This window comes from Megascapheus bottae, chromosome 4 (genome assembly GCF_031878675.1).
Source record: "Megascapheus bottae isolate mThoBot1 chromosome 4, mThoBot2.hap1, whole genome shotgun sequence".
NCBI lineage: Eukaryota > Metazoa > Chordata > Mammalia > Rodentia > Geomyidae > Megascapheus > Megascapheus bottae.
Genome location: NC_143512.1, coordinates 76,773,568 through 76,788,136, shown reverse-complemented (window position 1 = coordinate 76,788,136; position 14,569 = coordinate 76,773,568). Strand labels below are relative to the sequence as shown.

The 14,569-nt window shown below is 38.8% G+C and overlaps 1 protein-coding gene across 1 annotated transcript in view; it reads right to left on the bottom strand.

The window, feature by feature from the left end:
- The window catches only part of Marchf11 (membrane associated ring-CH-type finger 11), a 69,120-nt gene that overhangs the window by 13,354 nt on the left and 41,197 nt on the right, over window positions 1–14,569 (bottom strand). Inside the window, exon 3 of the mRNA XM_090331181.1 lies at window positions 4,187–4,379. Within this exon, the coding sequence (XP_090187307.1) occupies window positions 4,187–4,379 (193 nt within the window). The remainder of the gene's footprint in view (window positions 1–4,186; window positions 4,380–14,569) is intronic.

The window sequence follows — 14,569 nt, the reverse complement described above, 5'->3', positions numbered from 1 at the left end:
TGGTACTCAAGTTCTGAGTTCAAGTCCCAGGACTGGTACACAAAAACTAAAATCCCAAAAGAAGCTAAACACCAACAACAAAAATAAACCACCCAAGTTCTAATTATGCAAGTCTGAATCTCCCCTCCTGGAATCCTTGCCTATAGAAATAATTACAGGAAGCATGTGTCCTGTAAAGCCCTGGGAAACATGAATTTAGATTTAGAAACCCCACATTTAACAGGGCTTCAGTTTGTTGCTTCTTTGTGAAACTAAAGTCACCCCCATCTACTCATACGACACTGACTGGAAGCCACCTACAATTTCTTCATACAAATTAACCCAACAAATCGGTCATCACGTCACCATCTCCTAATCCTTCAAGCTTGAATCAAGGTCTTTCTCCCGCAGCTCAAGCGTCGAGGGGCATGAACAGGTGGGTGTCCTGGTTTTCGGTGCTCCGAGGTGGCTAGACCAGGCAGGAGTGCATGACAGCTGGCATGCCTTTCCTTGGGTCCCTGAGTTTGCTAACCCGCCCTTGTCCACTGTGCACGTCTTTCTGGAAGGAGCCAGCCCCAGCCTGCTTTGACTTCTGTGCTCCCTCAGTTACTGCCCCTGTCTCCAGGTCAGAGATTTAAATCCCTTCTATCCATTTTTCTGGGACCAATCAAATCTAAATGTCACCTACTTAAGGGTGGAGAGTGTTGCAAAAAATCTAAATATTAAGCTGTATCCTTTCATAGTTTAATTCCGTGAAATGTACCTCTGGACCTCACATCCCCTCACATCATGTTTGTATTCCACCCCCCCCTTTATTCATTCCTTCGTCATCTAGAAACTACAACCCATTTAACAGACAGTCTCAGGTTACAAATTTACCATTCCATGATCTAGAGACTATGCTGTGGAATGCAGTGGCCTCTAACTACATATAGCAACTTAAATTCAGTTCAAATTAAATAATAAATGTAGTATTCATTCTCATTAAATTGTACTTCAAATGCACCAGAGCCAGCGCAGCCAGGGTAAATGTTACTGGATAATGCAGATATGAAACACGCTCACTGCCAACAGTACTACAGAACAACCTTCCTCTCAGTGACTCAACTGGAATGGCCCTTATGCTCTAGGGAGAATGGGAAACATTCAGAACAACAACAAACAAGCCCTACATTTTCTAAAAGAAAAAAAAAACTATTAACGATGAATAAGAGCAATGAACAAATTCACTATAACTGGAAATAAATTTCCCCAAGTAAATAAATATTCTGCAAATATTTAAATTTCTGTTTAATAATTCAGGATTTTTCCTAAGTATTGCATTTACTGGCTGGATTAGAACATTTGGGGATTTTAAAATAATCACCTGTGCGGTTACTGAATTCTTGCTTAAGAATATTCAAAGCTGTCAAGCTGTTGTTTCTCATATTGACATTAAGTTAGCAAGCTGAATGTGTCCAACTGTTTTAAAACCCCCTGAATGGAAACTAATTTCACATTTTCCAATGGACATCTCTATTCGTCCGGTGTCTGTTCGTCAGCTGGCTTTTCCTTTCCCATGAAATTAGTCTGGAATCTTCCCCTGGCAAAATACCTCTGTCTTAATCTCTCATATTATCCAACTACTATTTCTTGTTCACACATTCATGACAGCATATTCTTCTTTTTTTTTGCCAGTCCCAGGGCTTGAACTCGGGGCCTGAGCACTATCCTTGGGCTTTCTCAAGGCTAGTGCTCTTCCACTTTAGCCACAGCACCACTTCCAACTTTTTATATATATATATATATATATATATATATGGTACTGAGGAATTGAACTTGGGTCTTTGTGTATGCGAGGCAAGCATTCTACTACTAGGCCAAACTTCGGCCCCGAAAATTAACATTTTTTAATTGAGCTAAAACAGAATATATAATGAGACTGCCAAGTAAAATTATTAATACTATTCAAGATAGAGATAGATAGATAGACAGACAGACAGACAGACAGACAGGCAGGCAGGCAGGCAGGCAGACAGACAGACAGACAGACAGACAGACAGACAAAATAAAGAGATTTTCTTTGGATGAGCCAAAAGGTAACAAAAAGTATTGTAAGTCTTTAAATGTCTCTCAAACAATGACAACTTACTTCCCAAGAAACTTGACTTTACAAAATAAGCAAGTGCTCAAATTTCAGGAGAAGCCCATCTGTCATATGTTACCAAGAGCCCACTGTTGCTCTGTCCAGGCTCCCGACAGCAAAAGTCCTATGATCTTGAGCAAAATGTTGCCAGAAGCAATCAAAATATAAGGCATACGACAACATGAAATATCAGCTGTAAAACTTTTTAAAAAATTATTTTCTAACCCAGGAAATGTATGATCCTTCTTAGTGTCAAAATGATACCAAGAAAGTCAACTCAGCTTTTCTTCCTCCAACTAGAATTGGAATTCTAATGGATCTTTCTTATTTATCTCTGAAACTCTCTTTCTTCTAAAATTTATTGTAACTGATACACAAAGACACAAAGTTGAAAATAAATTTAGGTAACTACATTCTCAAATCCTTATCATTTATTTATGGTGCAATCCTTTCTTCTAGCTTTGAGGTATTCCCAACACCACGTTTTATATCATTCAACATATAAATACTATCATTGAATTGGTTGGGGGACTCCAGGCATAGAACACTTTAGTAGCTCTTCTTTGTATAGAGCTGTAACTTAGAGGTTAAATTTGAGCTGAGATTACCAGTTTCCAGATACTTACGTGTGTAGTAGGTCATGTATTCTAAAGCATTCTTACAATTAGCCCACTTAATTCACTCAAAATCTGCTTGGTATACCTATCAGTACTGACAATTCTCTCTTTTTTTTTCCTTCTGGCCCGCAAAATGATAATTTTTCTTTCTTACTAGTTTTGTATCAAGGACAAGGGAGGAAATAAAGAAGACAGCAAAGGCTGATGATATTTTAGATATTTTATATGGTAAGTCTTTAAAAAATAATAACTGAGGATACTGAAATTGCTAGTTAAAGTTTAGTAAGTACAGATTTAAGTGATCTAAAATTATTTTATTTGGGTGTTTCTGATATACTCAATTATGTTCAATTTACCATTCCTAATCAGAAGAATAATGATTTAATCATCCGAATAGCCTTTATTTAGGGCTGCATGGTAGGGATTATTGTTCACATTTCTCATAAGTGAGACAATAGGAGTATGGAGAGATGAAGCTGGACTGGCCAGGTAGAAGCAAGGCTTAGAAACCAATCCATTCCCTTCCAAGCTCAGCCTCCATCTCCTCCAGCCTTTGGTTCCAAGCATCAGAATGGAGGAAGAAGGCCTATGAAATACAGATGGCTGGATCTCTCTGGAGTTTTGGCTCAAACTGAGGATGTGGGGTTGCACACAGGTGATAGGGAATCTGCTATTGCCCACAGCCAGGGGCCACTTCAGGAACTACTGTTGTAAATCATGGCCATGCCTTTCAACTCATTTTATAACCATGAGGCTGGGAACTGGTGGAGAGCAGGGCAAGTGTCCTGAGGGCCCGTGTCCCTCTCCAGCTCCCTCACTCCACCCCAACAACCGGTCACCATCACTGCTGGGACCATCTCACAAAGGCCATAGAAATGTTGCATGGCTCAGTTTCTGTTTTTTCCATTGGTATCACAGAGAGGACAGATCCAGTAGATCAAATAATCCGTTTTTGTGAAGTCTAGTTTAGCTAAAATGTTTGACACGTTTTCTCTCCTATGACACTGAATTTAGTAAGCAGAGCAAAGAGATGAGCACCACCACCAACAAAAAAATGTCCCCACATCCCTCCTATCCCTCCCCAGATAATCTGAGCCAAACCATGGAACAGCTCTTTAAGGCAGCGGGCCCCTCCCCAACATACATGTCCTTGGTACCAGCCCATGTGTGCCCGGCCACCGTGCCCCCAGCTTTGTAAAGAAGGTGACTTGCTGTCACTGTTTAGGAATGCATGATGGCCTTCATATTATTCATCCCCAAACACCTTCAACCCCTCTTCCTTCCCTGGAAAAATGTCCAAACTGTGACACTCCCCCTTCCCCAACCCAGATAATTAAGTGGAAAGTCAAGATGATGTAAACCACCCCCACAATAGCCTATGGATGTTAGGTAGGATTGGTAGAACTCTAATGGCGGAAAGCAATGGATTACTGACAGTGGGTGAGTGGTCACGTCGGGGTCTTACCTATGCACACTAGATCCATAAAACCATACATTCCATAGCAGATCTGAAAGAGGATGTCCTTCCTCTGCCACACTGCATAGGGGCTGAAGGCTGACCAGAGGAGCCAAGTCACACTCGCTATTAAGAACAGGGATCCTAGGATTACAGCAATCATCTGAACTTTCTCAACCAGTGTTATAGAAATGCTCTGCCACTAAAAGAAAAACAGAGGCATGTAAGGAAAAGAGGTGCTGTGTATAATTTAAAAAGAAAAAAAAACAATTTCAATCCCATCTTTCTCTTCAGAATTCCCAGACCCCTTAGAATCTATGCAGTATCCCACAAATGAATGTTCTACTTTATTCACACTACAAAAAATGGACAGGCAGATAAAGATTAATGAATTGCCTTAACTCCATTATAGGTTTAGTAATTCACCATTCTGTAAGTTTAATCTTTTACTCCAGATAACAGTTCTCAGTGTGAATGGCTGAGGAATATTTAGTCCCTAGGAATTACATTAGTATCTTTCATACAGGCATGAAATTAAAAGCACCCTGACAATACACTGTGAGGAATTTTCCATCCCACATTTTTGTTCTTGACACATTTGTTTTCTTAAGAAAAGCTGAAGATTCTCTAATATTTTTGTAGAAAAATGTATTAAAATACAAGTAAATAGGCTATAAAAGAAAAGCAATAAAAAAGCATTTAAAGTAATAGAATACTCATAAGGGAACAATAAAATTGTGCTTGATCTATTACTGGTTCATCTCATACTCAAATATTAACATACATTTATTATCTAATAGGTAACCCATGAAATATTTCTTGTCAAGATTTCAAGCATGTACACAGATGGAGTATCTTAGAAACTAATGAACTATATTGACACACACTGTTCAATGGGGTAAAGAAAATGGTGTACTAAGTATTATTATCTGAGAAAATTTATAATATAAATAGTAAAGTTCCTTTGAGAGTGCTCAGAATTTGGGAGAAATTAGTCATGTTCTCACTTTCATATGTTTGAGATAAAAGTAGGGTTGCCATGATGGCTTACCACCAATCAATGAAACAAAACCAAGAGTTTGGGCTGCTGCAACAGACTTTCAACAACCTTTGTAGAAATCATCTTAAGCACTGGGCAATAACCTTTGTAGAAATTATCTTAAGCACTGGGTGCAGTGGCTCACGCCTGTAATCCTAGCTACTCAGGAGGCTGAGATCTGAGGATCAAGGTTCAAAGCCAGGGTGGGCACAAAAGGACCTGAGACTTTTAACTCCAATTAACCTCTAGAAAATGGGAAGTGGGGCTTGGCTCAAGGGTAGGGTGGTAGCCTTGAGCTGAAGAGCTCAAACACAATGCCCAGGCCCAGAGGTAGGGCAGTAGACTGGAGCTGAAGAGCTTGGGGACAGCGCCCAGGCTGAGTTCAAGCCCCATGACCAACAAAAAAAAAAAAAAAAGAGATGATCTGAAGCAATCAGTTAAATAAATCTGAAATTCCCTTAAATTCTTACTTACCTTAATTCTGGGTATTTGCTATTCCCCCAATGGCAAGTCCACCATGGCCTATAATTTCTCCCCAGTTGCTACCAGTGTCTATCATCTTCTCTCCAAACTCTCTCTCTCTCACTCTTGTCTCTCTTCTGCTTTTTCTTTCTCATATACTTACATATCCCTCATAAACAGGGAATTTATATTCATGGTTTCATAAATCTACACTTGACCTTGCATATTCATGGATATCATTAGATTTTATATTTGTTACAGATTAAATGAGAATATGCATTTCTAATGTTTCATCCTCTATAATCATTTCTTTTAAGACAGATCAAACAATAAAGAGTTCCTTTGCATAAAACATTACTCGTTTTCATATGAAGATTCATTTGTGAAAAATAGCTTTTGCTTTTGTAAACCTGAATAAAAAATTAACTACTTGATGTTATTGTATCATTACAAGAAAATCCATGTTGTATTTCCAGCATGTATTTTAAGTTGCTCTTTCCTTAACTTGCTTGACATAATTTTAAACACATTAACTCCAAAAATTTTAAGTCATTTAAAGTTTGCTGTCACTAAACAGTCTTAATGATGGTCTTGTTTAGGTTTCATTTTTATTAAAATTTGTCTTAAGTTCAGCACCACAGGAAGGAAATATATATATGAAATATGTATACCAATATATCATACCATCAACCCACTTACAGCATACATCCTACATAGATGCTACACCATCTTAGCACCATCTTAGCTTTCATTAGTTCTATTAAACACATCAAGTAGATGTGCATGTGTGCTTGTGCCTGCATCTATGCCAGTGTGAACGAATTTAATCTTCAAGTTATGATCCACAAGTTCAAATACACATGCTAAATCACAGGAATCTTAAATAATCAGAGATAACTGACAAGGATTAACCAAGAATAGTCTTCACCAATAATTCTGGTGATTCTGTAGGTTTATTAGGTAACTTTAGTGGAATTAAATTTGAACAATTTAGTAATATATATATCACTATATTTGGCTTTAATTAAACTTGTTAATCAATGGATCCAGTCCTGCTTACAAGCTAGGTGAGTGAGTAAATGGTTGTTCTAAGCAGTTCTACTAGGTGCTTGGGTGTGGGAGTAGCCGAGTTTGGCTATGGCTTTTCACTTTTCCAGGACTCAAGAGTAGGGAAGGCTATTTCCTGAAGGAAAACTGCTACTACACAAGGTGCTGCTGAATCAGTGTAGGTACAGTTACCAAGAACAGGAAATGCAGGTGCTGCATTTGGTGACACTAAATTTAAGACGGGCAAGGCCAGGAGTGTGGTCTGGCAGTAGAGTGCTTGCCTAGCATGCATGAAGCCCTGGGTACCACATACACAGAAAAAGCTGGAAGTGGTGTGTGGCTCAAGTGGTAGAATACTAGCCTTCAGAAAACCCAACAACTGTGCCCAAGCCCTGAGTTCAAGAGCCAGGACTAGCAATTAAATAAAATGGTTTAAGATTCAATTGCCTGGCCCTTCGGAATTAACATGTTCAAAAAATGTCAGAAAGCTAAAAAGAGGACAACTCTTGATTACAGTATAGCAGGGAGCTTAATCATTTATTGCTGTCATAGATGTTATCATATTATAGATATAATATGTAGTTTTAGATTTTTTAAAGTTTATTCATAAAGTATAAATTGCACAAAATCTCTGAAATTTTTTGTTATATGTCACTCTGCTAATATTACAAATTATTTCACAAAGTACAAATGTGCTTAAAAAGTAAGAGGCTCTTCAAATGCTGATGAACTTTAAAATAGCATTATTCCCATGAAGACATATTGGGAACAAATACATTACTGAAGTCAAAATCATTGTATCTGATAATCAATCTAGAGATTTCTCTTTGGATAGTCGTATCATCTTGGTGGTTTATTTGTCTGTGATATGCAACTTCTTCATATTTCTCCCATTATGTACAAAAAGTTCCTTTAGGCAAAAATAACTGATTTCTGGCAGGAATTTTAGCTTGTGTCTTTGCTCTCAGAAGGCAGAAATTATCCATAGGCTCAGCCTCTAGGAACTGGCTTAACAAATCACTCGCTAGATCAATTAAAGTCTCTGGAGACATGTTAGTGAATTTAGGTTTGAAGGATACTTTGGAATTTGAACAAAGATTTTCAGTAAATAAACAAACATTTCTTCTCTAAAAATATACACAAGATTGTGGGGATCGTGTGTGTGTGTGTGTGTGTGTGTGTGTGTGTGTGTGTGTGTATGCAGAGGAGCGAGAAAGACACTTAAGTTTTAACTTTCTTACAAAGTTTGGGTAGGATGGCAATATAACAATACCTGGCTATGCTCTCAACAGATTCTATTATTTTATTTCTTTCCATACCATTTGAATATGTGTGATTCTTATACTCATATAAAGCTACTTGCACACACCAGCTATTTCGTCGAGTGTCTCTGGTGAAAGGAGAGCTGATGAGTTCCTCTTCTGGAAAGGTCACCTTCATTTAGTATATTAGAAGTAACCGAATAATAATTGCTATTTACATAGGACCAATTTATGCCAGGCATTTTTCTAAGAAGTTATATACATTAACTCATTTAGTTCCCACAACAACTCTATGAAGGATTTATTAACCCTGCTTTGAAGATAAACTGAGGTTAAACAATTGTCCCAATTGATGTTACCCATCTAATCCGCACTAGAGCTGAGATAAAAGCTCAGGCAGTCTGGCTCCTAGGTTCATACTCTTACCACTTACACTGGACTCCATAATAAGTCTACTGAGCTTTGATGACAATTAATTACGCATATCCTTGTGTTTGTGGAATCACAACCTTCTAAAGCTCCAAGTCTGTCTTCTCTACTCAGCTGACAGACACGTGTGCAGAGGCAAGTCATACCTTGCTGCTCAACAATCCCAATAGAAGCACTGCCTCTCTGCGCCCCAGTAGGGAAGGCTAAGTGTTCAAGGTCCGAGCATTTCCTGCATTTGGCACATCACTGTCCCAGAAGGGTAAAAGAGGAAGAAAGGGAATAAGAGAAGGGAAGGGACAGTAGAGAAGGGGAGGGGAGGAAAGGGGAGGAGAGTGGGAAGGGAAGGCCCCTAAATCCATTGTCTATATTTCTATTTCATGCTTCTTTCTTGCTCTAATCCAAGACAATCTGTGGTCTCCCATGGTTCAAAGACTGTAGGTTTCACCAGAGCAGAAGTTGAACCTCACCTCCCCCACTCTGTCCTCCTTATCCACCTCACAGGTGGACATACAGAGCATAGACTGAAACCCATGAAGGGTTCGGATACTAATTTCCATAACCTGTCTGAATGACCAATGAACATTCATCCCATTCTATCACTCTATGAAGCCCAGCCATGGTCAAAAACCACTAGTGCATCTAGAATAAGAACACATACATTCCACAGTATCTTTCTACCACATCCTTCTCTGTCTCCTTTGTCTGCACCTACCACTTCCGAGTCTGCATAGACAGACACAGCCTGAGTCTGAAAGCAAAAGCAAAAGCAAAATGGGAAGCACTGTAGGCTGTGATTGTGGGAATGGAAAAAGTCAACATGTTCAACAGCCCAGCAGAGAGCCAATTAAACCTGCCTCCTAAGCCATGTCTCCAAGTGCTTCCTGAGTGTGGACGTTGCGGCTGGTTAAATTAAAATTGCCATTAGGGGACATAATCTCAGAGAGTAATAGCTCTTTATTTGGGGCAAAAGTAAGTCAGTTCATACTGGGAATTATTTAATATTTTCTTTATACTCAAGTGTTTACCTCAGTTTGATAATGATAGAGACAATAGCCAGAACTGGTTTTATTGTGTGAGCACTCATGTCTGCAAGCACTTTCTTGGGAAATTAGGTAAGCAACTCCCTCAATTATTACCACAGACTCTATGAAAATCACAACAGGTATTGATGCCTTACCAAAAGCCTTTTTACTAAATAACATAGATTTATTTCTTCCGTCAGAGAAGAAAAGATTTAAGAAAAAGCTAAGAATGCTTTAAAAAATGACAGATCAGAGCTGGGAGTTTGGCCTAGTAGTCAAGTGCTTGCCTAGCATGCTTGAAAACCAGGGTTCAATTCTGCAGTACCATATACATAGAAAAAAGCTAGATATGGTCCTGTGGCTCACGTGGTAGAGCTCTAGCCTTGAGAAAGTCCAACGACAGTGCTCAGGCCCTGAGTTCAAGGCCCAGGACTGTCAACAAATAAAAAAATGACAGATCAAGACAAAGATCCAAATCTTCCCCCATCTACAAATATTGTCCAGTAAGTAAGATAAGTAGTGGAGAAAGACATGCACACCAAGAGGTCTCTAAGCTGCTACCTAGATGTATCTACTGTCTGCAAGAGTTAAAGCACCTTCTTAATTCAGAACCCAATTTTCCCTAGGAAAGTGAAGGCAGCATGCGTTCAAACAAAACCAGGCTGAACAGAAGACAGCAAATCCACTTATTGTTCATGAAGTCATGCAGTCCAGCGCTGATTTTTTTGGAGCTGTTCAGATATGAATCATAAGCCAACAGACCATACTAGAATGATTTATGCTGAGCAGGGTGACAGGGGGAATTACTCACCAGTGTCACGGTAGAGAATACCTACTCTTAATGAGCACCCTCTTCAGAAATGTGAACTCAACTACCATCTACTTTCAATCATCTTTTGATCGTATTTAAGTTGCAGGGATTGGAACTCTGGGCAGAAAACAGCTGGGTACTGGAATCAGGATGTAATGAAGTTACAACATCCCATTAATGGCACGTTCAGTCTCAATAGAGTCATGTCTAAGTGACATGATAAAAGTGATTTCATGGCTATGCCTCCATATTCTCTGCCAGAAAAGCAGCGCCATGTACTTGTCACAGCTCAGCTGAGATCAAAGTGGACAGAAGGAACTTGCTTTGTGTGAGAATGATAAATCCAAACGATGGTGAGAAAACAACTGGATAACTTTGTTTGAAGGAAGGAGTACATGACTGGTCCCAAAGGAGAAAAGGGCATAAGAAACTAGTAAAAATAACTTTATGACAATGAACTCATACCATAAATGAAATAAATAAGTTCCATGAAAAAAGCACTGTGCCAAAACTGACTCAAGAAGAAACAAACTATGTGAGATAACTTTATACAAAATGAGCTGCACTTGTTAAACTAAAGCCTCACATGAAACAAACTAGCAAACTCCTGTAGGAACAGATGATTTTGACAGATGTGACATGGCAATAACAATATCAACCTTACATATTCTCAGAAAGCAAAGGATAGAACATCTTTTGACTCATTTATGAGCTAACAAACTCCAGTACCAAGACTCAACATAAACATCTCCAGAAAAAACAACCCCCCCACTAATATTCTTCATAACAGAGATGGAAACAAGAAAAACTTCCCACAATCTGTAAAATGATTCACACAAATGAAGTGAAGTGAAAGCGATCTTAGGAATTCAAGGTCGACAAAACATTCAAATTGTAATCAATGTAATGAACCATCTTAACAACTAAAGAAAGAAATTTCAAAAATCTTAATGGCTGCAGTAAAATCATTTTATACAAACTCATTTATGACAAATACTGAGAAGAAAAAGGAACCATCTCAACCTAAAAAGAGCATTCATATCCCAAACACTTAAAGCTAGGGTCCTGATTGCGACGTGCTTTCCTCAGATTGGGCACTATGCTAAAATACTCAGCATGTGTATCTAGTTTTGAAATAGACATCCTAGCCAATGTAATAAGGCAAGAGAAATAAAAGAGCTAAACGCTACATGGAGGAACTATAAAAATGTCTTTACTTGCAGGTGGCATGCTCATTGATGTGCACAGTCTAGGGAATTTATATGAAAACCTAATAATTAATTTAGTAAAGCCTCAAAATACAATGTCAGCAAAGAATACCAATTATATTTAAATCCTAGCAAGAAAAAGAGGGTAAATTATAAAGACCATGATGTGCCTGCATCAGTGAGAACAGACTCAAACCACTAAGCTAAAGGTGAGCACTCAGTGTTCACTAGGAACAGCTTGGCTTTGCCTCATATACTGGGATGACACCACCAATAGCAAAAAGCACATGGAATTCCATCTCCTTGTATATGACATAACATTAATACACATATTCAAAGTGCTCTTATCAGATGTCTGGTATATGCCAAAACTTGTAAAATCTGTAGCCTCAGGAAAAAAATCTGTTCCCATGAGATCATTTCCCAACCAATACTAGACAACAAAAGTCTACAAATTGCAGGATGCTTTATGGTACTCATGGAGGAAAGCCAGTGTGGTGCTTGTTATAATCGGGAGAAGCTTCTAGAACAAGGTAGCACCAGAGCCAGAGCTGGCAGGATGAGTAAGAAGAGTCAGGTAGACAAAGATGAGGAAAAGAAGGAAAAGGATGGTAAGTTGAAGATAGTGAGGTGTTTGTTTCTAAAATGTAGAAACTAGGTAGATCATGGAGTCTAAATTCTATCCCACAGAGCAAGAACACAAGAACTAGCTGAATGGACTGGAGATTTTTGCCCTGTTTTTGCCTCCTGTATTTTCCAACATTTGATGTAGCAGTTATATCCCAATCTATGTTCTCTTCTGCCATGTGTCTCTTGTCATCATGAAGTAAAATCCATTTCCCTGACCCCAAGTACACAGCAGATTGTCACTGTGTTCAATTGCCTCAGTCGGGGAAGATATACTGCATAAGAGCTATGGCCAGGTATCCATGGCTCACACTTGCAATCCCAGCTAATCATGAGGCTGAGATCTGGGCATTACAGAGATGCTTATCTCCAATAAACTACTCAGAAAAAGGCAGAAGTGGTGCCATTGCTCAAATGGTAGAGCATTGGCCTTGAGCACAAAGAGACTCAAACAGTGCTCAGATCCTGAGTTCAAGCCCCAGAACCAGCAAAATAATAATAATAATAATAAAAACTATGATTGCCCTGAAACCATTATGATCAAGCTCCTGGGACAGAAGTACCACCAGAGCAAGAAGCTGGAAGATTTGATTTTTTGAGCCTGGCTTATCTCATCATACAAGACAACCTTCAGTTCTATCCATTTTCATATAAATGACAGAATTTCATTTTTTCTTAGGGCTCAGTAGTATTTGTGTGATATATAATATATACACATACATATGTAATTTTTTCAGTATTCATTGATCACTATTTTGGACACTGGCTGACTTCATTGTTTGGTTCCTATGAACAGAGCTACAAAAATCAAATCATGCGCAGCTATCATTCTTGAATATTAATTCAGCCTCCCTGTAATATTTGCCCAACACTGGTATGGCAGGGTCATAAGGAGGGTGTGTTTTCAGCTTTCTGTACCATACGGGTAATATTCCAAGGTGTTGGCCCCCTCTACCATCTGGTTTAGAAATGGCTTCCCTAATTGTGAATTTAAAAATTAAATACACAGTCGTTAATAAGAACTTTCATTTGTTAAACTCATAGTATTTGGATTTTTGTTGTAAGAATTAAAAGCTTATGATGAAAATGATTCATCTAAGCATTTCTCCTGAGTGGTATTTTTCTTTGGCATTTAACTGTCATTTGTGATGCATTTGTTGATTATTTTATCCCTATGCACTAAAAAACAAAGGTTTGCCAACCACGAGGTTCATGAATAAGATTCTGAGTCTTGGCTCTGCAGTAACGTTTTTTTTGACAGTCCTGGGTTTGAGCTCAGGGCTTGAATACTGTCCTTGGATTTTTCTCAAGGCTAGAGCTCTACCACTTGAGCCTCAGCACCACTTCTGGCTTTTTTTTTCTATTATGTGGTACCGAGGAATCCAACCCAGGACTTCGTGCATGCTAGGCAGGCATTCTACCACTAGGCCAAACTCACGGCCCTGCAATAACATTTTTAATGGAAGCAGAGGTGGGGCTCTGCCAAGGCATTCTGGGAAAAAAAATAACTTAAAATAAAAAATTTAGTCCATCTACTTATTAAAGCAAAATTTGTGAGTCTAATTTAACCTATTATTTTGAAATGAGTGCCTTCTGGGTGCTTAATTTGACAATTTCCTTCTTAATACTTGCATTAGACATGTGCTGGGTACTTCCTCTCTGGCTAGGCTCACGTTTTGTGCTGCTGGCCTCCTCCCCAGCCAGGGAACACTGTTAAGAGTGTCTTGATGTCCCAGACTCTCTCACTTATGGGCAAAGAATGAGCTCAGTGATGAACCTGAATCCAGAGCCCTGAGGACTGGAGAAGGACCGAAGCAATACTGTGAAGCTGATTCAGTCTACATGGTAGCACTGTCTACATGTGTAGTACTGTTAATACATTGGTCAAGAGAAAGGGAAGAAAAAGATGCATATAAAATGTTTCACTGATTAAATTGAAATGACTTTTTTACAGTTCTCTCTTTCATTTGAAGTGACATTTGTTTACACTGACTCTGCATGTGCCTCTTGCAGAGCTAGGATCAGGAACACAGCAGAATCCACAATGTGCAACACACACACACACACACACACACACACACACACACACTTGTATACGCACAGGTTAGTACATATTGGGAGACTGAAGATTGTTAGATTGGTTGGACGATTATCTCTTTTGGAGTGAATGTACTTAACACTGAGTATTAGAAGATAATACTGAAGTAACAAAGAAAATCAATATCTTATTTATGAATGTCTTATTTATAAAGTCAATGAACTATGTTCTTGAAGTTAACGTTTTAACATAAAGAACTTCTGTCTGTCTGTATATCTTACTACATGCAGACCATTGGCTATCGGTGATCAGGGCACTGACTAAACAGTCCCTGACCGGGTGCCTATTATGCCATTAAGCTGTGCCAACTCAGCCTTTCACGCTCACATTTCATCAAACCAGCTTTCACTATCTCAAAGTACCTGCCTCTAGTGTTATCATCAAGGA